This window comes from Oryzias latipes, chromosome 12, assembly GCF_053564925.1.
Source record: "Oryzias latipes strain Hd-rR chromosome 12, Olatipes_Hd-rR_3.1".
Classification (NCBI taxonomy): domain Eukaryota; kingdom Metazoa; phylum Chordata; class Actinopteri; order Beloniformes; family Adrianichthyidae; genus Oryzias; species Oryzias latipes.
Genome location: NC_136248.1, coordinates 10,853,280 through 10,879,338, shown reverse-complemented (window position 1 = coordinate 10,879,338; position 26,059 = coordinate 10,853,280). Strand labels below are relative to the sequence as shown.

The 26,059-nt window shown below is 42.6% G+C and overlaps 1 protein-coding gene across 11 annotated transcripts in view; it reads right to left on the bottom strand.

Annotated features, from left to right (window-relative positions):
• unc13bb (unc-13 homolog Bb (C. elegans)) overlaps positions 1 to 26,059 on the bottom strand; it is a 187,451-nt gene that overhangs the window by 63,373 nt on the left and 98,019 nt on the right. For 7 of the 11 annotated variants that reach the window (XM_078956186.1, XM_078956189.1, XM_078956190.1 and 4 more), the window contains 12 exons: positions 25,623 to 25,786; positions 24,511 to 24,661; positions 24,345 to 24,413; positions 24,004 to 24,093; positions 23,652 to 23,789; positions 23,066 to 23,196; positions 22,821 to 22,906; positions 15,480 to 15,606; positions 15,239 to 15,335; positions 15,010 to 15,153; positions 9,442 to 9,519; positions 9,169 to 9,246 (listed from right to left, as the gene is read on the bottom strand). In XM_078956186.1, the coding sequence (XP_078812312.1) occupies positions 9,169 to 9,246; positions 9,442 to 9,519; positions 15,010 to 15,153; positions 15,239 to 15,335; positions 15,480 to 15,606; positions 22,821 to 22,906; positions 23,066 to 23,196; positions 23,652 to 23,789; positions 24,004 to 24,093; positions 24,345 to 24,413; positions 24,511 to 24,661; positions 25,623 to 25,786 (1,353 nt within the window). Of the gene's footprint in view, positions 1 to 9,168; positions 9,247 to 9,441; positions 9,520 to 14,839; positions 14,927 to 15,009; positions 15,154 to 15,238; positions 15,336 to 15,479; positions 15,607 to 22,820; positions 22,907 to 23,065; positions 23,197 to 23,651; positions 23,790 to 24,003; positions 24,094 to 24,344; positions 24,414 to 24,510; positions 24,662 to 25,622; positions 25,787 to 26,059 lie in introns of those variants that run through there. The other 4 variants (XM_078956187.1, XM_078956188.1, XM_078956193.1 and 1 more) reach the window with 2 other exon arrangements.

Genomic DNA, 26,059 nt, shown 5'->3' with positions numbered 1-26,059 from the left:
GGGGGCATAAAACAACTAGAGCACATAATTATTGATAGAAGATTTATAACCCCCCAGGAACTTCAAGACAAACATGGAATAAATAGCTTCTTGGAATATCAGCAACTTAAATCAATTATTACTAAAATGTTTAAATACAGAGACAACGATTTAAAGCTACCAGATGTAGTTACCTCTCTGATTAATTTCTCAATGAATAAAACTCTCTCCAAAATATACAAACTTTTATGTAATTTAGATAATAATATTTCACTTCCGACAACAAAATGTGATGCAGATTTGAGCATCAGCACAGATGAAAGCTTCTGGTCAGAACTTTGTCTAAACAACTTTAAATTGACAAAAAGTCCAAATCTGCAGCTAATCCATTTCAAAACTCTTCACAGAATTTACTACACTGGACAGAGGATGTTCAAGATGGGTCTCAGCAACTCAGACATTTGTCACCACTGTGACAGTAATCTACCCGACAATTACATGCATGCACTATGGTTCTGCACGCCTGTCCAGGCTCTCTGGCAGCAGGTATGTGCCGATCTATCAGTCTGTCTTAAGGTTTCAATCACGGCTTCACCGTCACTTTGTGTGCTTGGTGACATGAGTGCCATTGATATAGAAGGAGGATTAGGCTCTATAATTTTCATAACTCTTTGTATTGCTAAAAAAACTATTTTAATAAATTGGAAAAACAAGAAAAATATAAATATAAGTCAACACAGAAATCTGCTGCTTGATCATATCAGCTTGGAAAAAATGTCAGCCCAAAGTTCAAGTAACTTTGAAAGAATTCGGTCTCTCTGGTCTCCCATAGCTAACTCCATGACTTAGGGGGTGGGGGGGCCTGGTCGTCGCTGCTCCTTGCCCTTCTGCCGTGGTTCGGGGTGGGGGTCGGGGCTTCCGGTGCCTGGCGGGGGCTCCGTTGGTCGGGGGGGTCGGGTCCGGTGCCTAGGTGGGGCGGGCTGGGGCGCTGCGTGGTCCTCTGGGCTTGGGTGTGGGGGTGTGTGGTGGGGGGGTGGGGTGGTGGTCTGGCTTGGCTTGGGGGGGTGGTCCCTTTGCCTGTGCTGGGAGGGGGTTGGCGGGGGCCCTGCTCGGGGGGGGGGGCCCAGTGGCGCTGGATGGGCTGCCCATCTACACCTGGGGCTGGGATCGGGCCTTCCCTGGCTCTGGGACGGGACGGCACAACCCTCTTGGGGCCCCCGGTCGCTCTGGCTGTCATCCGCTTCGGCTGCAGAGTCTGGGGTGGGGTGGGGGGCTTGTCGGCCCTGTCCTGTGGGGGGGGCGTTCTGGGGGGGGGGGGGGGGGGTTGACGGGTCGGGGTCTCCGCTGAGGCAATCGGCGGTTGCCCCGGCCAGTTGGCTGCCTCGGTTCCGTTGAGGCCTGACCAGAGCTCTTCTAGGGCCGGCGTTTGAGGGTGGGGGCCTGGGCTTGCTCCGGGGGGGGGGGGGGGGGGGGGGGGGCGCTTTCTGGCTCCTCTCTCTCTGTGTGGGGTGGGTGGTGCTGGGCCTGAGGTGTCGGCGCCTCCGGGGGTGGGGCCCCTGGGCTGGGTGGGCCTGGCCCCTTTGCTGGGGGGGGGCTGGGGGACGGCTGTTTGACCACCGGGGGACAGTCTACCAGCTGTCCCCAACTTACCCCCTTCCTCATATAACCTCATATTAGGGTGAGGGGGGGTTTAGCCTGCGATGCGCCTGGGGGGGGGGGGTTACTTGGCTGTGGCCCCTTCCTATGGTTGCCGTATGGAGTGGGCCCCCCCCTTTCGGTTTTATTTGCACCTCAGACATGTAGGGCCCTTGGTAGGGGGGTTGCTTGAACATCACTGCCAGTAAGCAGCAGATGTCCTCCTAGCACCCTACCCGCCAATTTTAACCGCACCTTAGACAGTTAGTGCCCCTTGGTGGGGAGGGTGAGGGGACATCACTGTGAGTAATCAGGAGATGTCCCCTTAGTGCCCTAGCCGCCAATTTTAACTGCACCCCCCCTTAGTACACACACCCCTCCCCCTTCAATATATACATTCCAACATAAACACACACACATGCACACACACACCCTCTCAAACACACACACACACATTTTGTAAGGAAGGTGGGACCTAGGACCATCTGTCCCCTACCCCTTCCCTGGTGGGGTGTACGGGCCCCTTGGCAAAGGCGGCCGTGTCGCCTGGGTGCCGGTTTCCTGCGCCCGCGGTGCTCTCTCCGCGCAGGGAGGGGGTTCACATTACACCTGAGCCGGGGGTGTTCGTTTCCCTGGGGGGTGGGTTCTGGTCCTTGCCCCTGAACGCTGGGCCCCGCCAAATTTCCAACTGTGGCCGAGCCTGGTCGGGCCATATTTACAACACCCCTTGTGGGCGCCCTTTTTTCCCCGGGGTTCCCCCTTCCTGGGCGGGGGCGGCGGGCCCCGGCCTTGCTCCTACCTGGACCAACCGTGGGCCGGGTGGGTTGCTGCCTGGAGTGCGGAGCGGGTCTCCCTTGGGGGGTCCTGGCTCGTACCTGGGGTTGGGGCAGGGGGATGCCCGGAACTCCTGGGTGGTGATGGGGTGCTCGTCTGGGGCTATGGGCATCCTTCTCCGGTGGGGCCCTGCGTTGGGCTCTCCCGGCGCGGCGGGGGGGCTGCTCTCCTGGTTGGGCTGGGGCGGCGCTCTCTTTCCCTCCGTACCTCCCTGCTCTCTGGCTCTGGGGGCCTCCCGGCGGTCCTGCTGGCCCTGGCCTGGGTGGCGGGCTTGGTCGCCCGGGGGGCGGTTGTTCCCTGCCTGCTCCCGTGTGGCGTTGGGGGGATTCCGGCTGCTGCTGCTGCTACTGCGGCGGGGGTCTTGGGGTGGGGATGGCTGGGCACTCTCCCTCCTTCTTTTCACATTCCACCATCCATTTTAGAAGAACATAAACACTCACCTGAGCACAGGTGTTAGCTCTGCAGTAACAGTTTGCATGATTGAATGACTGAAATATTTCACACTAGTTGGTTTTAGGGCATAAGTATGCATGTGAACACTATCTGTTTTGTGTACATGTCGACATTTCTGCAGCTAGCAATTGTGTTGATAACATTTGAGTGTGTGTGTGGACAGGCCCTGCCCTTTTTGTACTACATTTGAACCTTACCGTAATGATAAACAACCAGTAAACTTGTTGCTGTATGCTGCTTCATGGTCTTATCCCCCCTCCCCTCCTATTATCACCCTCCTACCACCCCTCTCTCTAACGTCCCTCTCTCTTCTTCCCTTCTTTCCTTTTCCGTCCGGTCCAACACCCAAGATTTTCAAACATGGTTGAAATTAATAAAGTTTGCCCTCAATTACAAAAGGGGTTTATTCAGACATACCTCTGGTTTGTATGAAGATTAATCACCCCTATTGTTAAAGTAAAATATGTCCAACACAAAAGGCCCTCAGCTCTCATCTGCCTGCCCAGCTGTTGGACAGGACGAGTTATAAAAAAAACAAAAACAAAAAATTAAATAAAAATAATAATAATAATAATAATAAAATTAAAAAAAAAAATAATAATAAATGTTATTTGGCAGTGTGTGTGTTTTGATGGTGCTCCCGACACATACGTGACCGCCAATCATTTGCGCCGGATACGCCCAATGCCGGAAAACATAGGTAAACATTTGATGTGCGTGCAGACTGTTACCCTCATTGTCAAAATGGCAAAATTCAGAGTACAAAGATAAACAGAGGTAGTTTCTGGAAGAATGGGAAGATTCTTACTTTTTTACTGAACGGAATGGCAAGTCATTGTGTTTATTATTATGAGCTTTTGGAAGCAGTAAAATTGTTCATGGCAGAAAAGAAAAAAACGTATACTGGGGAAAATTAACAACTCTTCCAGATCTGACACAAATTGTCTCTTCTATTAAGCTTTTCAAAGTGCACATTCAAAACGGCAATCATCTCACTTTCTTTCTTTGCAGAGATCACAGCAGAAGGCTGCAATCAAAATAAATAAAGCGCAGAACATGACACTGCTTGCGCAACTGGACGGAAACTTTACTTTGTGGTTTGAGGACTTGCTGCAGAAACAATCGCAGATCACTTTTCTCATCGACCCTTCTAATGCAGAGACTGACTGCCTGAGATCCCCGCTTGTCACTGATGAGGCAGCAAGCAAACTGGAGATGATTGAGCTGAAATCTCTTTTGAAAGAAGGCCCTGTTACGTTTTGGAGAACGGAAAAATACCCGTGTGTAAAAGAGCCGCTCTCAAGCTGCTGTTGACTTTCTTCTTAATATATGTATGGGAGTCCCTGTTTATTACTTTGAAACACATGAATTCAAGGCATTGGTCCGTTCTGACTGACACTCACATAAAGGAGCTGATCAGAGTGGCTACGACTGAATATAAACCTGATCTGCAGAGGATTACTACAAACAAGAGAAATCCCACTCGGATCATCATCCCATCACTCCAGCAAGGGAAGAAATTCTGAGATGTGGTTTGGAAAACACACCTGATTGAGCATGCCTGTGTGCATATTTTAATATTCCATCAAATATCTGTTTTTCATGCAAAAAGTCAATCATTAGTTTTTACATAAAAAAAGAAAAAGAAAAGTTATAAAAGTAAAACATTTTTTACTGAAGGTTAAAATTAAATTGATGCTACACACATCTGAAATGTAATGTATTTATTGTGAATATGAATTACTAAGGCCCTATTTACACTGCATGGTTCAAGTGACCCAATTCCGATGTGTTACAGATCGGATATGACCAGTGGACGTGTAAGCAGGAAAAAAAAGAGATCGGATTCAGGCCTCATTCATATGTGGTAATAAATCGGATACGTGCATTTGCGTGTGCCATGTAAGCAGACAAATCGGATATTCCCCAGTAAATGTGAATCGTACGTCAGTGACGTCAACACAGGTGGACACCACCAACTGAGATCACATGACTTATTATAGGTGCTTTTCTGCGCTGATTTTGCTGTTCAAGAACAGCTGGAGCCCCATCAGCAGTTCCAGCAGATTTTGCCATGCTAAACGTTTGCCGTTTGGACAGACAAGTGTCTTCTAAATGTGCTTTTATTACTGTTGTGATTAGTATTAAGGGCCTGCTCGCTTATGATTTTTTTAATCCGTGCGGTCAATGCTTTTTTCTTAGCTGCAAGGACCGCGAAGAAGGATTATCATTATGCTAACATGCTAAAAACATTGGGAGTGGGGGGATTTAAAACTCCGTGCGGGCAAGGCCGCAATGAGCATCTTAGATGTAAATATATGGGAATTACATCAGCCCTTATTTTGTCTGGACACCACTGGAAACACAAATTCATATGATGGTTTACAGTTTCTCAGATCTGTGTAGCAGCACTTCCACCTTTGGCGATCCGGCTGCCGGTCCGAAGACAAAGCTACTAGTCCCGGGGGAAATTTTGACGTACCGCGGTGCGTCTGAAGGAGGACCGTGGGAGGCGGAAATGCTGCTACGTAGTCCTGAGAAGCTTTTGTTAGCAGCTTAGCTTGTCCCCCCCCTTTTCTTGTTGTGTTTCTTTTGTGTGACTGTGGTTGTCATGGAAGTAACGCAGCGACGGTAGAAGGCGTTGCCTTGGACGCTCATGAATGACGCAGGTGAACGAGAGGGGATGCATGGGAGAGGAAAAGAGAGGCTGTCCTACCGTATGTGCCCTCTCTGAGTTTTGAATAAGGAAGTGTTTGCAGACGTTGTGCTGTACTAACAGTTTGATCTGAGCAAAGAAATAAATGGCTACTAGCCTGTTCCAGAGCAAAGGTGTCACGCGTGATTAGTCACCGTTTGCGTCCCAACCGGGACCGGACCGGAAATAACGGCGGTTTCCGACAAAGGTAAAACTGTGTACAATCATCAGGAGTGCACAACCGTCAGAAAGCCATCTCCCCTGACGCTAACACAAGGCTACAAGCCTGGCCGCTTTGCTCCTAGGATGTCAGGGTCAGAACGTCTACGTTTGGTAGTTTCAGCATTGTATAGGGTAAATGGAAAAATCGGATCCGGGTCACTTTTAGAAAATGATGTAAGCGGGTCGTCAAAAAAAACGGATACAGTTAGAAAATCTGATTTGGGCATCAAGACCTGCAGTGTAAATGCTGCCTTAGACACCAGAACGATGCTCTGTCCAGATGTTTGCGTGTTTGTTGGTGTAAGGGTCATTAAAAGAGGAATGTTGAGATACAAAGAATTACCAGTTAAATGCTGTTGGATGAATGGTGAATTATTCATTTAAGAAAAATTATTTATCGATTATTATTTATCATTATAAATCTGTCTTCAGAGGAGTCAGTACCTTATACCAGCCATCAATCCCACTGCACGTCACTGAGTAGTTGTGTGTGTCAGAGAGAGGCAGAGAAAAGAGTGAGATAGAGTGTGTGTGTGTGGGTGTATGAGATGAGAGAGAGGTGCCTGTGTGTGTGGAGAGGGTATATGACCTCCAGGGTAGTCGCTGTGTTAACTCTGGCAAAGCTGCATTTAAAAATGCGTATTGAGGACACTTTCCTTGAAATAGACACAAGTACAATACTTGCTGTTGTGTTGTAGGGAGAGGAGTGTTTAGTGGAAAATAAAATGGCTTTAATTGCATGTTTGTGTGTGTCGTTTTGGCAGGTCAATGTGTGGTGTGGCTCTTTGACTCTAACAGTTAAAATCTTTGGCTCTTGGTGTCAACTTGTTCGCCACCCCCGTCGTAAATGGACATCCACACCCATCTTTATGAGGCGGTGGCTGCTAGTCTTGACCCAGAGGGGGAGCCATCAGTGTCGACTGCCCGCATCTCTCATTCACCCCCTGACGAGCTTACTGACAACTGGCCTCAGATGGAAGGGGTTCCAGTCCACATACACCCACTTTCTCTGCAGAGCTAGCTGTGTTTGGCAAAAACGCTTTCCTTTTATATGCACAATATGCACAACCATATTTGCAAAAGTTTGGATGTTGCTTGCTTTCGTGGGCAAAACACAGACACATGTCCGAAGCAGACTATAGTGACCACATGAAATGGGCGGCACCCACACGAAGTGAAAGCCAGTTCCTCAGAGATCGAGTAGTCTTACTTCCAGGTTGAAAAAGACCTCTGGAAAATAACTAATACGTACTGTATATTATCAAATACATGGATATTGTTTACTATAAAAGGTTTAAAAATAGCATGGTATATGCCCTTTAAAGACTCAGGATTTATATCACCATGGACCATTAAAAACTATGACATTATTTCACAGAACTGACCTTTAGGTGTGGCAATTCGATGTGACCAAATTAAATGACAGAACAAATGACAAAACCGTTTTTTTCTTGCATTAGAAACATGAATACATTGAGTTTGGAACTTCATTGGCAGAATCTTCACAACTTTAGAAAGCAGTTAGTCGCATAGCATGGAGAGTGGACTTGTTGAGTGGGAACAGCCTTAAATCCATATTCCCAGCAAAGACTTCTGGTATTGTTTGTTAAATGACGCTTTCTTATTTTTTTAAAGTTTTAGGCTCCTCCTCAGTTGTTTACTTGGTCCTTTAACTCTGAACATGAATTTTCTTTTTTCTTGCAAACTTTGCTGGTTTGTTGGTAAAGTTTCAGGCTGAAGCAGCTGCCTGAAGAAGGTACCAAATACCGTATTTTCATGACCATAGGGCACATCGGGTTATAGGGCGTTCGTTTATAGGGGATTTTTCCGTCTTTGACAAATACAAAAGGCGCTCCGGGTGTTAAGGCGCGGGCACGTTAACGCAACGTTCAGGGGTTCCAGAATGGGTTAATAAAAATCCAGTCTCTGTTCTTTTAGAGGAAACCTTTTTTGTTACTGTTCTCCCTAACCGAGTAACACAAACTGAATGCTCACTCACTTGCACGCTCTCGTCTCCCATCCTCCTTATCCTACACATGCGCTAAAGACACACACACAGGCCTGTACCGGGTGCTGTCGTGACTCTTTTCCTTCTTTCTACATATGCACTAGCAAAAACGCTGCTGCTTTCAGCACATACACACACACACAGGCTTACACTAGTCTCTCTTCTCCCTATATGTGCTAGCGAAAACACCAGCTCACACACAAACACTCAATGTGTGTTTAAAAAAATAGCAGGAGCAAATCTGAGTTAGTTTTGATTTAGCCTCTATTTTTTATTTTTCCTCTGCGTAGCTTGTAGCTGCAGTTCAAACAGGGCTTGTTGATTCCCACACCATACGAGTTAGGTGGCTGTGAAGAGAAGTGACTGTCATGTTGTTACACAAATTATGTCAGTTCAAAATAAATGGACAGTAATGCTGTAAACAAGAATGAGCAAATTGCTATTCTGCTACCCCTCCCTCACTGAGATTGTCAAGGGTTTTGAGGTAGAAAAGGCATAGACAGCTTCATTTTGTAGACAGTGACACTGCAGTTAGGCTCCACTTGGCTTTTATTTCTCTCCCCCTTCCTCAAACCATCTTCTACAGACCCTTTCTCACCCACATCCACACTTGGCGCACCGGCTCATAGACCATAGGGCACACTTAAAAGTCTTAAATTTTCTCTAAAATGTACGGAGCGCCTTATGGTGTGGTGCACCTAATGTGTTGTTGTGTGACTTCAATAAAAAGGACGCAGGAGAGGACAGCATGAGAAGGGAGGAAGGAAGGAAGCATGGGTGTGAAAGTAGACACACCCCCAACTAGTACAAAAGTGCAGGTACATGTATGCAGAACAGCATCACTTCGGCAACCACCAGTATGTTTTAACGTGCCCGCACCCTAAAACCCGGTGCGCCTATTGTCCATAACTGAAACTGTGCCCTGTAATCCAGTGTGCCCTATGGTCGTGAAAATACGGTAGTTGGGGTCTAGATATAGAATAGATTAATATGTATTATCTACCTCAGTTGGAACTCTACAACATTAAGCAAAGACAGCAATTTCAATGATAAAATCTAACCTGATTATGGAAAGAAAACAACTTCTACAGCAGTGCAACTATAATAAACCACTACTTCAAATATCCATACTAATAGGACTGTAGAGTACCTACCCGTGCCCTCTCTATAGCAACCTGACATACAAGACACTCAGGTTTTATTTTTTGTAAAAAAATAAAAAAATAAAAATAAAAAATAAAAAAGCAGCTCTATGCTTTAATTAAAAATATCCTCTTGTGTGAAACATGCATCCTGTAAGCTTTTCCCTCTCATGTACAAGATCCCCCATCCCCCTGTTTACCTGTTTGGCACCCATCGACTCAAACATCTTCTCTAGCTGGATTCTTAACTGCTGCACATTGTTCAGGAGGACGCAAGGCTGTAGAGGGAAACAAAAAAATAAAAGGAAATGAAAAGATGCTTTCTAAGTATTCTGTTTAAAAAAAACAAGTTTTAACAATGTATACTTACCTAAATAACAGTTAATATGATTGAAAAAAGAAACTACATTCAAAGTATAATCTTTTTTAAGAAGAAGTAATGTTGTGAATCAAAACACAAAGAGAGAACTTACAATATTCTCCTTGTCAATGTGAGAAGGAAAGTTCTTGGTCAAAATGGCACTGTACTGCAGAAGAACTTTGGCAATTGTCTGTAAAAATGATGAGAAACAAAAAAGGTAATTATTATTAAGGTGACTGTGAAAACAAAATAATTTTTTGATTAAATACTAATAATTGAATGCTTTTGCTAGATGTATCAAGGATTTTTTTCAGCTAAACTATGTTAAATAACTTAATAATACAAAATAAACAAACAAAAAAACAACAGAAAAAGCGTTGCCACAATTATTAGTCTTCTTTTAAACTACAACATAGACTTTTAGCACACGTGTCAAAGTCAAGGTCTGCGGGCTATATATGGCCCGGCGTGTCATTATATCCAGGCCCAGAGATCATTTTATATCATTGTTATTAATGGCCTGGCAATAAGCAGCGCTGATAACATATTAACTACAGATCAAATAATTTAGCGCGCCTTGGGAATACCAGTGTTGCCATATTGGGTGGGTTCCTGGCCAATTGGACGGTTGTGATTCTAAATTTGCGGGTAAAAATTGCTTTGGGCAGGTTTGGGATCGGTTCTGTGGTTTTCGGTTCCTAACAGCACGTGTCAGCAGGGACATGCTATAAGGGGAGGCAGGAGAGCCTGTGCGTCACTTGTAAACTATCCTCGCCATCATGAGTAACTAATAATGAAATTAAAATGTCTCCACTAAAATGTTAGTGGAAGCAAGTTATATTAATGACTTCGTGATCATTTTTACCCTCAAAATCGCTGTATTTGAAGCGTTTCCTTTACAATTACGTTGCAGGCTACAAGGTGAAACGGTGCATGGGGAGTCATGTTTACTCAGTGTTTGCTAATAATGTAATTCTTTATTATCTATACATTGTAATCATTTTTGTTAAATGTATTAATATTTATTTATTTCGGCATAGTATGTATTTTACTTTTGTCTATCGTCTATCGTTAATTTGGTTATAGTATCCTATATAACATAAAGCTGCAATGAAAAGGCAGAAGGTGCTGCGAGCAGTAAAATAGCTGCGCTTTTTGAGACATTAATAAATAAACAATAGATCAGTTGTTTATGAATTTATGTAAGGAGAATTTTTACTGCTAATGTTGCACAAATTTAGAAGTTATTTAATTAATTTATAATTTTTATCAACCTAATCAATGTATGCACAATAACAGAGTTATAACAATCAAATCACTCTGAAATGTTTCACATACACAGGACCTAACATAAACCAACTTGTTAAAAATAACAAGCAAGAACGGTCGATCTGTTATAATGATTGATGACCAATGAGCAAGCTTTGCAGCCAATCTTTGGTCTTGTTGTTACACTTTGGTTACAGGGACACAGTGATTGGCCGCAAAGCATGCTGGGAAACGTGACGTACTGCTATTGTTGTTATGCTACGAGCTAAAGGTAAGTGCATTAGGTGAAGCAGCCAGCTTAATATGATATTTTTCAGATTTTCCTCGAGACAATAACAGATCGACCACTCTTGCTTTTATTTTTACCCCTATTGAATGCTTACAGAGACACGGAATTAGCGGCAGGAAGCGGCTTTTGCAGCAAGATGACGGAGGGCGTACCAGATGTGAATGAACGTGAATATGATGGATGCTTCTGTGCTTTTTAAAATAAATAAACCTGTTCTCTAAACATCTTCCGTGTCTTCAATGCAATGTAATGAGACACACACAGATAAAAATGTGAAGGTATCTGCTGTAAATCTATGACGTAAAATAATAACAGCATAAATGATCGGCTAGTTAGTTAGCATGTGGCCTAATAGCCTTTGAATGTAAAGCGACTGACTGCTAAAGTTAATAAAATACAAGTCCTGAATATTATTATTCCTATTCGACCCTAAACTACAATATCAGCTGTCTGTCTGTCAACCGACCAGCCAGTTGTCCAAATGCCAGCATACATCAAAGAGCTCTGCGGCGGAGCTAGTAGTAGCCTAGCAGGAGCTATCGTATGACAAAGCAGCCTAGTTATCATAAATCGTTTGATATTTTTCTTATATTCATTGAGACAGTAATGAAGTGATCATTTTTGTTTTTCATGTTCCTTTTTTGAACGAATGTGGGTCACATAAACACGGAAGTTACCGCTGAAAGCGGCTTTTGCCAGCGTACAGAGAGCATATCCACATGAATGACTTATGACCTGAATAATTATTGCGTTCGAACGGATTAATTATTGCGTTCGAACGAAATAATTATTGCGTTCGCACGAGTTAATCATTTCGAGGGAACGGGATAGTATTTCGAGGGAACGGAATAATATGTTGTGGGAACGGAATAGTATTTCGTACGAATGAGATATTAATCTGAGGGAACAAGATATTAATCTGTGGGAACAAGATATATTTTAATATCTTAATGTCAGGACAAGGGCTCCGTATAAGTTGATTTTTTCTGGAACAAAATAAGCATTTTATTCATATTTATGTTTAAAAAGAAAAATTTTGAAAATAAGAAAAATATTATGAAGTTCAGAAGGCCTGTGTAAGATATCAGATTTTTAAGGCTATAAAACTCATCACTTCACATTTTATACAGTTTTTTTAGACAGACATGAATATTTTCAACTTTTTCTCTCTAAACTCTCAAAGTTCAAACCCTCATAGAAAAAGAAAAATGTCTGGCTGCCAGTTTGCCTCCCGGAAGCCGGAATAGTGATTGCGATCGCTCCAGCTCCATGGGCCCTGCGACAAACTGTCTAGGGCAGGAATGTCAAACATACTGTCAAGCAGGCTGTATCCGGCCCGCAAGATGGTTTAAATCCAGTACACTCATGAAGAGTAAAAAATTATAATGATGTTTAAAAAAAAAAAAACACATTTCTGGTCCATTCCTGTGATGAGTTATGATTTTTTTTTAAAGAAATAACCGAAATGCGCAATTCAGCCACAAAGGGGAGCAAAGAAAAAGCAAAACAGGTGAAACAGCTTTTGTCTGCACTTGCCAAAAGTGAAACCTAACAGCTCTGCGTCTGGGTAAGATGCTGTTTGGTTCCCCGCAAGCCTCATCACTGTTACTTTGCTATAAGAATGATCAATAGTGACACCTTAATTACCAAAAAAAAAAAGAAAAAAGATTGAAGTAGAATGCCGAGCTTGCCAGTAAAATGGACAGAGTTTTATTTCTTCATGGAGCTGAATGCTAAACCCGCGTGCTTGGTATGTCATCAACAGGTCGCAGTGCTCAAAGACTGGTACATTCCGGACCATCATGAGACTCACCAAAAAGAGAAGTTCCACCATTTGCAGGTGAAGTTAAAAAAAGATAAAATTTACCAACAATAAGCTGGAATGAAAATAACCATCTGCATTTACTGCAGCTGTGATCCCAGAGATGGAGGAGTGAAAGCTACCTTATTGCAAACAAGTTGATGCAAATATCCAAACCATTTTTGGATGGTGAACCCAAAATCAGTAGACCTTTGCCAGCAGGTCATCAAGGATTACCCCCGTGCTATCTTAGATGACCCCACCCTTACTTTGACGTGTTCTCCCTACCATGACAAAGGTGAATAAAGGTGGAAAGATTTTATGTAATCCATGGACACAGTGAGGTTCACAAATCATTGAAGAAAAAAGGTTTAGCGCACTGTCTAGTGGGTCTAGATGACCCAACTCCCAATGTTAAAATGCCTAGGATAGCACAAGGGTTAAGATTACAGATACAAAATCTCTGAGGAGACTTGGGCAGCCAAATCAAAGAATCCAGTCATTTATTGCATTTTCGTTTGCCATCGATGAAAGCACCAACATCACAGATGTTGCACAGCTGAGCATATTCATTAGAGGTGTTGAAGAGAACGTCACAGCTGAGTTTCTTGAGTTTTCTCTCTAGTTTAAACTCTCAAAGTTCAAACCTTTACAGAAAAAAGCAAGTCCAAAAAAAGATCTGATAGGGATTGAAGATTTATGTAATTTGGAGAATAAAGAATTGATCTACAGCAGGGGTCTCAGACTTGCGCCCCACAGGCTATTTGCGGCCCCAAGACAATATTTTGCGGCCCCCACCTTAATATGAAAGTTTAATGTTAGTGCGCTCCACCAGTTTTTTATGTATGACACTTCTTCAGTGTTGTGTGCAGAGCTGATGAACCAACCAGTCACAGTGGGGTAACTGACTCTTAGGGGCGGGACAATGACTGGGCTTGAAGCCGGGAAACGTTTAGGGCAGGATACCTGACAGCCCCCTCCCCAGTTCCTTACTTTCCTTTTTAGACAGTGTCTATTCACATGTAATTTTCTAAATACAAAAAGCCAGTGCTGAACTTTATTCTGGGTCGCACGGACCAGGAGGAAGGTTACGTTTATGATTTCGGTTACACTGGGCAGCGTTTTAACCCTAACCAAACGGTTCCCGTGTGCAGCTGTGACTGCAGCTCACCGCGTCCCTAGAGAATAGGTCAATTGCGGTGAATAAATGCCTCACACCTACATGTGTGACAGCTAACGGGGCTTTAACATTAAATACGTGCAAGCAAAAACAAGATTTAGTCTTAGACAAACTTTAAATACATAGCAGTAAGAAGAAGGTAAGAGAAGGTGTGTTCAGAAGAACCCATTGATTAAGTTTGAAGAACTCTAAAATTTAAGTCTTCGTTTGTGTTAAAGAGTTATAATTTAACAGTGTTAATTGAACTGTGTCAATAAGGATGACTAAATCTGAAAACATTAGTATAGAGGATTAAATAAACAATAATTTAGTATTGATTTATTTACTCATGGATTTTTTTATTCAGGAATTTGATTTCATTTGATTGAAGTTTTATAAGTAAATTTTGTACATAAAACAATTAATAATAGAGTATAGCTCATAGTTTAGTAAATGTTCCTTACAAATTTACTACCAAGGAAGGGATGTACCTGAGAAAGTTCTACACAACTTGTTTACACCAGGGGCCTTGTTCATCTTATTTTGTGTTATAAAGTATAGTTAAAAAGTCTGAGAATATTGGATTTTTTTAATTTTCTGATTCAAACTGGCATTGGCTCTCAGACACTCACAAGTTGGGTGTGTTTGTGCGCTGAAGTTCCAGCCCAGCCTTGGCTAGACCCTGCCTTCTGTGGCCCCAAGGTAAATTGAGACCCCTGATCTACAGTCTTTAGCTAAACAAGAAACACAACGGGGTGGGCAGTTTGAAAAAAAAGCAGCATGCATAATTGGAATAAAAGAATCAGTGAGAATATGAAAGGTGAAATGTGACATAGAAATGGAGCACTATATTCTGTTCTATTTGACAGGTATTTTAGGGGGGTTCAGATGGGGTAAAGACTGCAGAAAGATGGCATAAAATGTCACGTTCTATGCAGGTTTTGATTGCGTGGCCAGACTGAGAAAAACAGAAAAAATCATGCGTCTCTGACATTGTTCTGGGGTCCGGGCCAATGCCAACTGGGGAGGTGGGCCGCATTCAGCCCATGGGTTGTTGTTAGGCTACTGGTGTAAAGGACCTTCAATTAAATAACCCCTTTTGAGTTCTTCTACTGCAAATTTTTGCTTGTACTAATTCCACTGTGGTAATCCACCAAAATACCTTGGAAAAGCGGCGGCTGTACTGTGCCATAACACTTGGATCAGGACATTCCAGCTTCTTGATGATTTCAAAGCTTTGGTTGAGCTGGGTGAAGATGTCCACAACAGAGCAGGAAAACAGAGCATGCTCAGACGTCTGCTGGAACTGAAAGGAGCACATGGACAAATATTCATAGTGGACACAATACAGACAACATATTAACTGAATTCATCAGATAAAATATTCTTACTCCATCTTTTTTGTCTCTCTCCAGTGCTCCATGCATAAATTCCATTGATACATCCTCATTTTCATCCAGCCATTGAAGAACAAACTGAACAAACCATCTGAAAAGGCAAAATTAAAATTAGTTTTTTCCTTCAAACAGCATTTTCTTCTCTTCAAATTCCTCTTGAGATCATGCTCAAAATCAAAAGTAAAAGTTTGTTTTTTTATATTATATCAATATTTATAAAATGACATGTACTTACGATGGGTAGTCGGGAACGATACCTTTGACGCTTGGTAGCTCCCTTACATATTCATTGTAGAGCCACTTGACTTTAAAATGCAAGTTCATGTAGTCTGTACTTTTACACAGTATATGCTTCTCATGTTCTGCAGAAAAATAGAGTGATCAATTTCACTTGTTACAACAAAATAACTTAAAGGAACTTTCTTCTGCCTCCAAAGCATTATACGTTCATTCCTAAAGGTACAGAAGCAGCTTTGCTTTGAATTTAAGCCACAACTTCAGAGTCTTATTTTAGTTAAACTGGGTCAATAAAATTCATTCATTCCTCTTCTAATCCCTTTTGAGGTCACGGGGCTGCCGAAGCCTTGCAGGCGAAGGCTGGGGACAACCTCGCCAGTCTGTCGCAGGGTCACAAACACACAACCAGAGTAACCAATTAAACTATAAAGCATGTTTTTGGACAGTGGGAGGAAGGGCTGCACGGTGGCACAGTGGTTAGCGGGGGCCTTCTTGCCTCACAGCAAGAAGGCCCCCTGTTCAAGTCCCGGCTGGGGGACTGAAACAGAACATCAATGGGGGACCTTTCTGTGTGGAGTTTGCATGTTCTCCCCGTGCATGCGTGGGTTCTCTCCGGGATCTCCGGCTTCCTCCCACCCATGCTTCATAGGTTAATTGGTTAATCTAAATTGTCCCTAGGTGTGAGGGTGAATGGGTGTGTGATTGAGGACATTCTACCCTGCGACAGACTGGCGAACTGTCCAGGGTGTCCCCTGCCTTCGCCCACAAGTGGCCGGGATAGGCTCCGGCAGCCCCGTGAACCCGAAAGGGAAAAACGGAACAGAAAATAAATGAATGGAAGAAAGCCAGAGTCCCAGGAGAAAACCCATGCATGCACGGGAAAACATACAAACATTGATGTTCTGCTTCAGGTCCCAAGACTTGGCCTTCTTGCTGTGAGGCAAGAGCACTAACCACTGCGCCACCGCGCAGCTCGATTAAAAACAAACTTTAAAAGGAATAAAGATGACTTATAAAGCTTTTGTGTGTCATTTGCTTCATGATGATCTGCATGTTTTTTGCACACTTAAGCTGTCTTCTTTAATTTATATATAAAAACAAAAAAATGCAAATCTATATGTTTCTTTGTTAATTGGATCTAAAAATAACCACCAATAAAATAAGTGAAATCTGCAAAATAGCAGATACAATAACAGATGTTTTCAGACTGTAAAACCCCTCGTTTCACAGTGTATAATGCAGATATACAGGGGTATGGGAAAGTTTGGGCACCCCTGATAATTTTCAAGATTTTCTTCATAAATAATTGGTTGTTTGGATCATCAATTTCAGTTAAATATATCATTTAGCAGATGAACACAGTCATATTTGAGAAGTGAAATGAAGTTTATTGGATTTAAAGAAACTGTGGTATAATTACTTAAACAAAAATAGGCAGGTGCGTAAATTTGAGCACCCCGACAGAAACATGCCATCAATATTTAGTAGATCCTCCTTTCTTCCTTTTGTTTAGGATCAGTGACAAAGTTGAAGTATCCAGCCCCGACACAACTTCAACTTTGTCACTGATTCTTGAACATTGTTTTCAAGAATCTGCTGATACTGACTGGAATCCATGCGACCTTCAACTTTGACAATATTTCCAGTACCTGCACTGGCCACACAGCCCCAAAGCATGATGGGACCGCCACCAAATTTGACTGTGGGTAGTAAGTGTTTGTCTTGGAATGCTGTGTTCTTTGTTCGCCAAGCATACCACCCCTTGTTACGTCCAAATAACTCCTATTAAGTTTCATCAGTCCACAGTACCCTATTCCAAAATGAAGCTGGCTTGTCCAAATGTGCTTTGGCATACCTCAAGTGACTCTGTTTGTGGCATGTGCACAGAAAAGGCTTCTTCCACAAAGCTCTTCCATACAGCATCTCCTTGTGCAAAGTGCGCTGAATGGTTCAACGATACACAGTGACACCATCTGCAGCCAGATCCCGTTGTAGGTCTTTGGAGCTGGTCTGTGGGTTGAATTTGATTGTTCTCACCATCCTTCGCCTCTGCCTATCTGAGATTTTTCTGGGCCGGCCACTCCAGGCCTTGCTTGAACCATGCCTGTGGTCTTCCATTTTCTCACTATATTTCTCACAGTGGAAATTGACAGCTGAAATCTCTTAGCAAGCTTTTTGTATCCTTCACCTAAACTATGATGTTGAACAATCTTTGTTTTCAGGTCATCTGACAGGTGTTTTGAGGTTCCCATGTTGACATTCTACAGAGAAGATGCAAAGAGGAAAAGAAATTGCTCTTGGCCACCCTAAATACCTCTTCTCATGATTGGCTTCACGTGTGTATGTAGGTAAAGGGTCAATGAGCTTGTAAAACAAATGTTGTGTTCCAATAATTATTGCTAAAGGTAGTCAGATCAATAAAACAAGAGGGGTGCCCAAATTTACGCACCTGCCTATTTTTGTTTCAGTAATTATTGTTTCTTTAAACAATTGTTTAAAATATCACTGTGTTCATCTGCTATGATATATTTAACTGAAATTGATGATCCAAACTACCAATGATTTATGAAGAAAAATTTTGGAAATTATCAGGGGTGCCCAAACTTTCTCATACCACTGTGCACTGTATTTCTAGTCCATTTCTGAGAAAAGATCATCAATCAAGAAACGCAGCCGGATGGTTACAAAGAGAGGCAAGGTAGTCCACACAGGAGGAGTCTCCCTCCCAGAAGGAACAATAGCAGACATTGACAACAGTTACAAGTACCGTAAATTCCGGACTACAAAGCGCACCCGATTACAAGCCGCACCCACCCATTTTCACGTGTTTAATTAGTTTTATACATACACAAGCCGCGTTAGAGTACAAGCCGCGCATATGTTAGGCGATACAGTTCGCGGCCAGCATCCCAGAGTGAGTGCAATTCATTAGCACATTGTGGGTGGTGCCAGTTTTGCCTCTGGCTCATGTATTTGAGTGTATCGACATCTGTCAAACAGCATGGACCTCTATTCTGTTCACAAGTTCCTCAGTTATGGTGTTTTTATTTCATTTTTTTTTTACTTATTGACAATCTAGGTATCATACATAAAATTACAAACAGTAACCATATTATCAACATTACATCCCTCAGTTATGATGAGGAAATTTACATCCGCGATTCCACATTTCCCATGAGTCTTAGGGGCTAAAGGCGGGGCCAATGCCCGGCTCGCCATTCTGTTGTACGTGTTTAAGAATGAGCAAGTATCAGCAGTGCATGGAGGGGTGAACGGGTACAGCTCTCCTTCCGCTTGTGTCGCGGCAGCGTTATGGGAGTAACAGGGCTGGTTAAAAAACACACCGGTAAAATACAGCAGCGGCGACTGAAAAGCACGCGCCTCAGCGTGATACGCGCGCCTCAGTGCGGCGCGTGCGGCAGAATTTAGAAGCCTCTGCACTCCGCGGACGCCTCTGCGCTCCGCTCCCGCCCCGCGCGCTCCTCGTCTCCCCTTCCTATCTACTCCGACACCTCTGGCCAGCGCGGCTTAAAGGAGGAGCACTTCGTCCCCGTTGCGCCGGTGGATGGAGCAAATCGTTTCTGTGCAAAGCAATCGGACTTAATACTGTACGTTTTGTGTATGAGGGGCGGGTGCGTTGTTACGTGTGGGAGCCTTCAGACTGCCATCGGCCCCGCAGCTCAATCAGCAGGAGAAGATGTCTCCAGCTCACACGGAGGCTGTGAGTTTTTCAAAGCAAAATTCTGCTTTTACGGTTTCCTTAGAAACCATTTACGATGGAGTGTAAATTCACTCCATGCGCTGTTCTCTCCGTCACGCAGCAAACCGGCTTTTCCAAACCCGTTGGTGACGGTGGACTTTTTTACGCTGCTTTTAACGATTGCTTTTAACTTGAAAGCTTCATCATATTGTAGCGGCGATCTGGTGCACGTTGGGTCTAATGGCACCAAAGGACTCTGGGATGCGGCCGGACATGCGTGTTTCATTTTGTTGAACCATGACTGAAGTGTCTAAGACCTGAAGTCAAGTCCATGCTGTTTGGCTGCTTAGAGGTGTGTTGAATATAAATGCCTTGTGCTTGGTGTTAGATAAAGAATTCAAACTATTCACTGAGTTCGAAAGTACGTACATGGCTGCCGCTAATTAAATCCATAAATTAGCCGCGTCACTGAATAAGCCGCAGGGCTGTAAGCGCAGGAAAAAAGTAGCGGCTTGTAGTCCGGAAATTACGGTACCTTGGAATTCCGCAGGCAAATAGCAACCTGGAGCAGGCAACAAGGAAAGCTGCAACAGCTAAATACCTCCAACGATTAAGGCAAGTCCTGAGAAACCAGCTCAATGGCAAAAATAAGACCCAGGCAATAAACAGCTACGCACTGCCAGTTATCAGATACCCTGCAGGAATAAAAAGATGGCCAAAGGAAGAGATACAGACCATGAATGTTAAAACACGAAAGCTCCTCACCATGCATGGAGGGTTCCATCCCAAACCCAGCACCCTGAGACTGTATGCTAGCCGCAAGGAAGGAGGCCGAGGACTAGTGAGCGTAGAAGCCACTATCCAGGATGAGACATCCAAGATGCATGAGTACATCAAGCTCAAGGCCCCAAATGACAGTGTGCTCAGTGAATGTCTCAGGCAATGGAGAGCAGAGGATACAGTGCTGGAAGACAGATCCTCATGGGAGGACAAACCCCTGCATGGGAAGTACTACCGGACCATAACTGAAGTGGCTGATAACAAGAAGTCTTACCAATGGCTAGAAAGGGCTGGCCTACAGGAAAGCACTAAAGCACTCATCCTGGCAGCTTAGGAACAAGCCCTGAGCACCATAGCGATAGAGGCTCAGATCTACCACACCAGACAAGACCCAAGGTGTAGGCTGTGCAAAGAGGCGCCTGAAACAATCCAGCACATAACTGCAGGGTGTAAGATGCTGGCAGCCATGCCAGCCCATGCACACACACATTCACACACTAATGGTGGCTCCGCTGCCGAACCCTGGGGCCAACTACGGTTGGGCGATGTCCCTTAAATTGGCCGTTGACGATGTTTGCTGTCAACCATCGGGACTGACGATGATATCGTCGGGGGGGGGGGGCTATTTTTATTTTTTCTGTCTTATATAATTGCTATTCGTTATTTTACTTTATTACTTTATTTTTTTCCCAACTAATGACTCATCCCCGATGATCCAGTATAAACTGAGGGAAGTGACAAAAAAAAGTAACAAATAAAATAGAAAAGAAGTGGTCCGCTCCCGCACTTAACTAGTCAAGTGGACCGGCGGAGCGCGGATTTACAGCTTTGTGTTTGAGGGGAAGGGGGGTGCTTTGTTACATGAGCGGTATGTGTGGGAGATTTAGGACTGCGATCCGTCCCGCAGCTCTAGGGGAACGAGCTACCGAACTCAGAACCAGGTCTAAAAGTGTGTGTCTGAGCACAGCTCGTATCGTCAGAACACACACACAGTGGTGGTGTGAGCTTCAAAGCAGAAATGTCGCTCATTCCTTAGAAACCGTTCAAACAATCACGTGGATTTGTGTTTCGAGTTGCGTCCCGACAAAATAAAGGCTGATGTTATTCCCACATGTCACGTGAATGATTTATTCTGACCGAAAGTGTGACCCATGTGAACGTTTGTTATATTTTGAAAACATTTCTCTGGGCCCATGTACACGGTTGGATTCTAATCCGACCATTGATCCGATCAAGATATTTTGCACATGTAACCGCAGCTTATGGTGTCGACTCGCAGCGTGGGGGGGCGTGGCATCACGATGGTGTCTCTCCATCGGGATGTCAGTCACCCATCACGATGGACGATGGTATCGTCCATCAGCACAACCCTAGCGCCAACCTCCCACCAGAGGCAAGGTAGGGTTCAGTGTCTTACCCAAGGACACTTCGACACATGGGCGTGCAAGGCGGGAATCGAACCTGCAATATTACGATCATGGGTCGACCGCCCTACCGCTGCACCATTTATATGCACTATTTATATATATATAAATAAATAAAAACGCCCTTCTCACCCTTCTGCAGGTGGTTTCTCACCCAAGCTCAGGTCCTCTTCCAGAGGCCTGGGAGCTTAAGGGTCCAGCGCAGTATCTTAGCTGTTCCTGGGACAGCGCTTTTCTAGACTGAGAGGTCTGAGGTTTATCCAGGTATCTGTATCTGAAGGATACTGCTGCTCCATTTAAACATGTTAAAAAGTGAAATTTACCCTACCCTCTGCGAGCACTGCGTTCAGCTTGGGTGTTGTCCAAAAAAGGACTGCTTGACCTCAGTTCAAAATGTCAAGGCCAATCCCATCTTAAATTTGATTGGTCAGAAACTTAAAAGACTTTTAATGTAATGTTTTTTGTAATTTTTTTTATATGACAGAGGCAGTGTGAGGATGAAAATAGTGGTTTGTTTCCTGAGGTAAACACAATGCCATAGAGGGTTACATTTTTACAGACTATAAAAAAGGTAGTTTTTCCTCACAAAACCATTGTTCACCTTTTGTGGCCCTGCTGTGTCACAAATCTTTTTCAGCACAACTTTGCATGCTTTCTTTTTCTTTTTTCTGACAGCACATTTTGTTTTGCATCCTGATTGGCTGTTGATCTTGTCAATCATTCTTTTTCATACCGTTGCTTCTGTACAGATACTGCAAGTGCAGCTTACTAGAGTTACATAACTCTTCAATACAGGTAGTGATCAAGTCTTTGTTCTTATTCTGTAATTCTTATTTTCCATGAAGGGTTTTTTGAACTTTGAAAGTTTAAACAAGGAAGGAAAGTGTGAAAATGTTAATGTCTTTCTGAGAAAAGTGTATGAAGTGTGTAGAGAGGAGTTTTACAGCCTCAAACATCTGTGGATTTCACCTATGGAGGGTTTTTTATGGGACGTTTTCCCTGCGATAAACAAGGGAACACTCTAGTTTCATTTGGTAAACGTTTTATGACTGTTTCTTTTTTAAATTGAGAAGAACTGGAAGGGGTCATCCATCATACTCTTTGCTGTGTGGTGTAAAGCAGATGCTGATTTAACGCTGCAGTCCCTGTAGGCGAATCATGCAAAGGATAACGACTCAAATTTAAGCCGGCTGCCTCAAAGGACAAATGCTGCTTAACATAACGAAAGAGGACAGAGGGAAAATACAAGCAGCTAATTCATCCTCAGTTCCACTGTTACACTTGAAGCCAGGATTTATCCCATTTTTCTGATAAGTTACATTACTCTTGCTAATATCTCAGATTTGTCATGTCCCTTGTTGCACTTCATGTAAAAACAATTTAAAAAAACCTGAGTGTTGCTAGCAAGAGTTGGAACAGAGAAAAGAAAACCAACCTTCCATTGCGTACTTCATATCTTGAGAAAACAATGTCCACATGACCTCGGCTGAGACCTTTCCTACATTCAGTTCTTGAGGAAACCTAAAGGTGAAGCAGATAAAAATTTGACAGGTACCAGGGGTTCTGTTTACAAAATTATCTGTTTCAGCACAAAGTGTGTGAAAGAAATTATTTAAACTTTCACTTTAAAATGCAACAAACATCTGAATATTAAAGGGTTATCAATGTGGAATTACTAACTGGTTGAGCACAGGTGTGTAGGAATTCCTGTCTTCTTCTATGATGGAAACAATAAGCATTATGAGTTTGGGCCAAAAGTCCAAGTTCTTGATGCTTGGACCCTGCTCCTCCAAAGGAACCTCCTCTTTGCTCTACAAAGACAGCAAAAACAAAAACAACACTCAGTAATCATTGTTGTTCTAAAACCATCCCACTTTACACTAAGGCTGAGTCCGAATTGCTTCCCTACCCCTCTGGCTCCTCCCTATTTCGCCAATTGTAGTGGTATTTGGAGCATTAATGATGTACGAAAGGGTGATCTGCATTGAGATTTGGCGCAGAGGAGAACACATTTTTTCCACATGGCTGTGCTCTGATGCACAGAAATATACACTTAAATGTAAGTATTGAGCTTTTGTTTTTGCATGATTTTGTTAAGTTATAGAACCAATGTTGTTATGTATATTCCAAGCGCTGGCAGCTAACGTAGATGAGGTGGCTACTGATGATGTCATAGAGCGGTTAGTAACTTCAGCTTTGACTTTATAAACAAACTAGTAATTTTTGCTACACAGTACTATAGATGTGTGATTATTGTGTGACTCACTGTATATGCAGATTGGTACTGTCTGCTGTACAGCTCCTGACAGTTATTGAAGATGTAGTCGTATGTGGAGTTGAGACAGGCCTTGACACAGTCCCTCACCACCTGGCTGGCTCTTGGTGGAGACTGTAATTCCTGGACCTGTACACCAGATAATAACAGCAGCATCATTGGTGAACAACAAACATCTGAATTCCCTAAATATTATTCTCATAGTAACATGAGGATCAGTGGCTCTTCGTGTGTATTTTATTTGACAATTGAATAGGAACAGGATCACAAACGAAAAATCTGTTAAGAGACATAGACTAAGTTTAAAAAAATATTAAAGCAAAATGTTTATTGGCAAAGTTACCTTCATCCTGAAGAAGGTGATGCTGGTTAGAAGGTCCACTGTGGATTTTAAATCTTGCAGGCGATCTTTGCTGCTGGCAGGAAAGTGGTTCTAAAAATTAAACATAAAACATGTTAAAGTTACTAATTATACATTAGCACTAAAATACATTTGCTGTTCCTTCACAATTAATTTAGAATTTGCAATAAACCATGTATTGAAAATAATAAGTTTTGTAAATGTAATATAGAAAATCTAATTGATTTCTTTAATGTTATGAAACCTCTAAAGACTGCCTATTTCTAATGACAAAAACTATTATTTAAAATTTAAAAACAGTATTTTTTTTTTGTTAAACTCACTCTGTAGGTGGAAAGATCAATACGCAAAGAGTTGTGCAGCTGGTCCAAAAGCTTCACAAATCGTTCTTTCTGTATAATTGAAGAAAAAAATTACATTTAAAAAAAAAGTTAGCTATGGAGAAAAAAACATAAGAAAAAACCTTGTTCATGTGATAGTGCAACAAACCCCAAAATTTGAAGCAGCAAAACGATCTGAAGCAGACACATTGGTTGAAGCAGTTGTGTGGGCATAGAAAGCATTGATATTAGCCAGCAGGCTGCTCATCATTGCAGGAACTCCTGGACGCATGTATTTAGTTGAAAGGCAGGCAAAGTGTCTGTAAAATAAAAAAGGAAAATTAGATAAAGACCTGGTCAAGCCAGAAACAGAATTTAAATCCTTTTCCACTTTTCAACTTGTTTTTGTCAGAATTGTTTTTTGTCAGTTATTTAAAACAATGAGCTGAGGTTGATAAGTCCACTTTATATATCTGTTCACCATCATGCCTTGTCCAAATAGATATGTTTGCTGTACTTTCCACACTAAAAGTAGGGGTGTGGCGATTAATTGATAAATTAAACATTCCAGTCCAATGTGTGGAAACACTTCGAATTTAGCAAAGATATGTGACCATACAGCATGGTATAATGTTCTAATAATTTTCCGTTTTTATTATTTTCATGTGGAAAAACAACACGACTGAACTTTATTAAACAAAAATGTGAATGGATTTGTCAATATATCATGTTTACTTGTTTGTTTGTACATATATTTAAATTACCCGTGACTATCTTGCAAGAAATACAAAGAATCCAGAAAACTTCCCCTGTTTAACCTCAGGTATTTATCTCTGAGTCACACTGGTTGAATTTTTGGCCAACGATGTCCTGTATCGTTTTTAGTCAGTGAATCGGATTAAATCAGATCGTTCAATAAACCACCGTTGTTTTTTTTCAGTTAACGACAGTGTGCTTTATAATCCGGACCACCTTTCATATTGATAAATATTGTGAGCATGCTAACGCTTCTAATCTGGCTAACATCTAGCGTGTTACAAACAAGTCTTAGAATTGCTATGAAAGCAGTTAATACAGACTGACTGACTGAGAGGCTAATCTTTGTCTCTTTTGTAGAGCTTAATGTGCCTTATAGTTTGGTGTGCCCTATAGTGTGGAAAATACAGTAATCACACCATTTGTAAGGAACTGAAACCAGCCTGAAGGGCCTGTCATTTACAATGGTTAACAATGTAAAATTGAGAGTCCTGTTCCAAAAAAGATTTTTTTTGTCAGACTTACGTCATTGCCTGGTAGATCGACTCAATCCCATAGCGCATGGCAAATTCATCAACTATTTCTTGAGCCACATCATCAAAGTAGACTTTCCATGAGTCATCTCCACGAGCCTCTGGGATCTTCACCGCACCCTGACCCAGCACATCAGTTGAATAGTGGAACAGGTTCTGCAGGAGATAGGTGGGATATCTCTGATAAAAGGTGGAATACAATGGACAGCTATGTACATGAGTGGTGAAAACACAGGACTTGAAAGCTTTTTGGCTTTCCAGATTGGGACATTGTCATAAAGATGCATCTTATGAATTTTAAAGGACATATATCATGCTGTTCTTAAGCCTTTCAGAGCAAACTATTTGCATTTATATAATAATATATTCCTTTAGCACACTACAGAATGATTTTTTATGAAATATGAGTTATTTTCGCAGCCCTTTTTC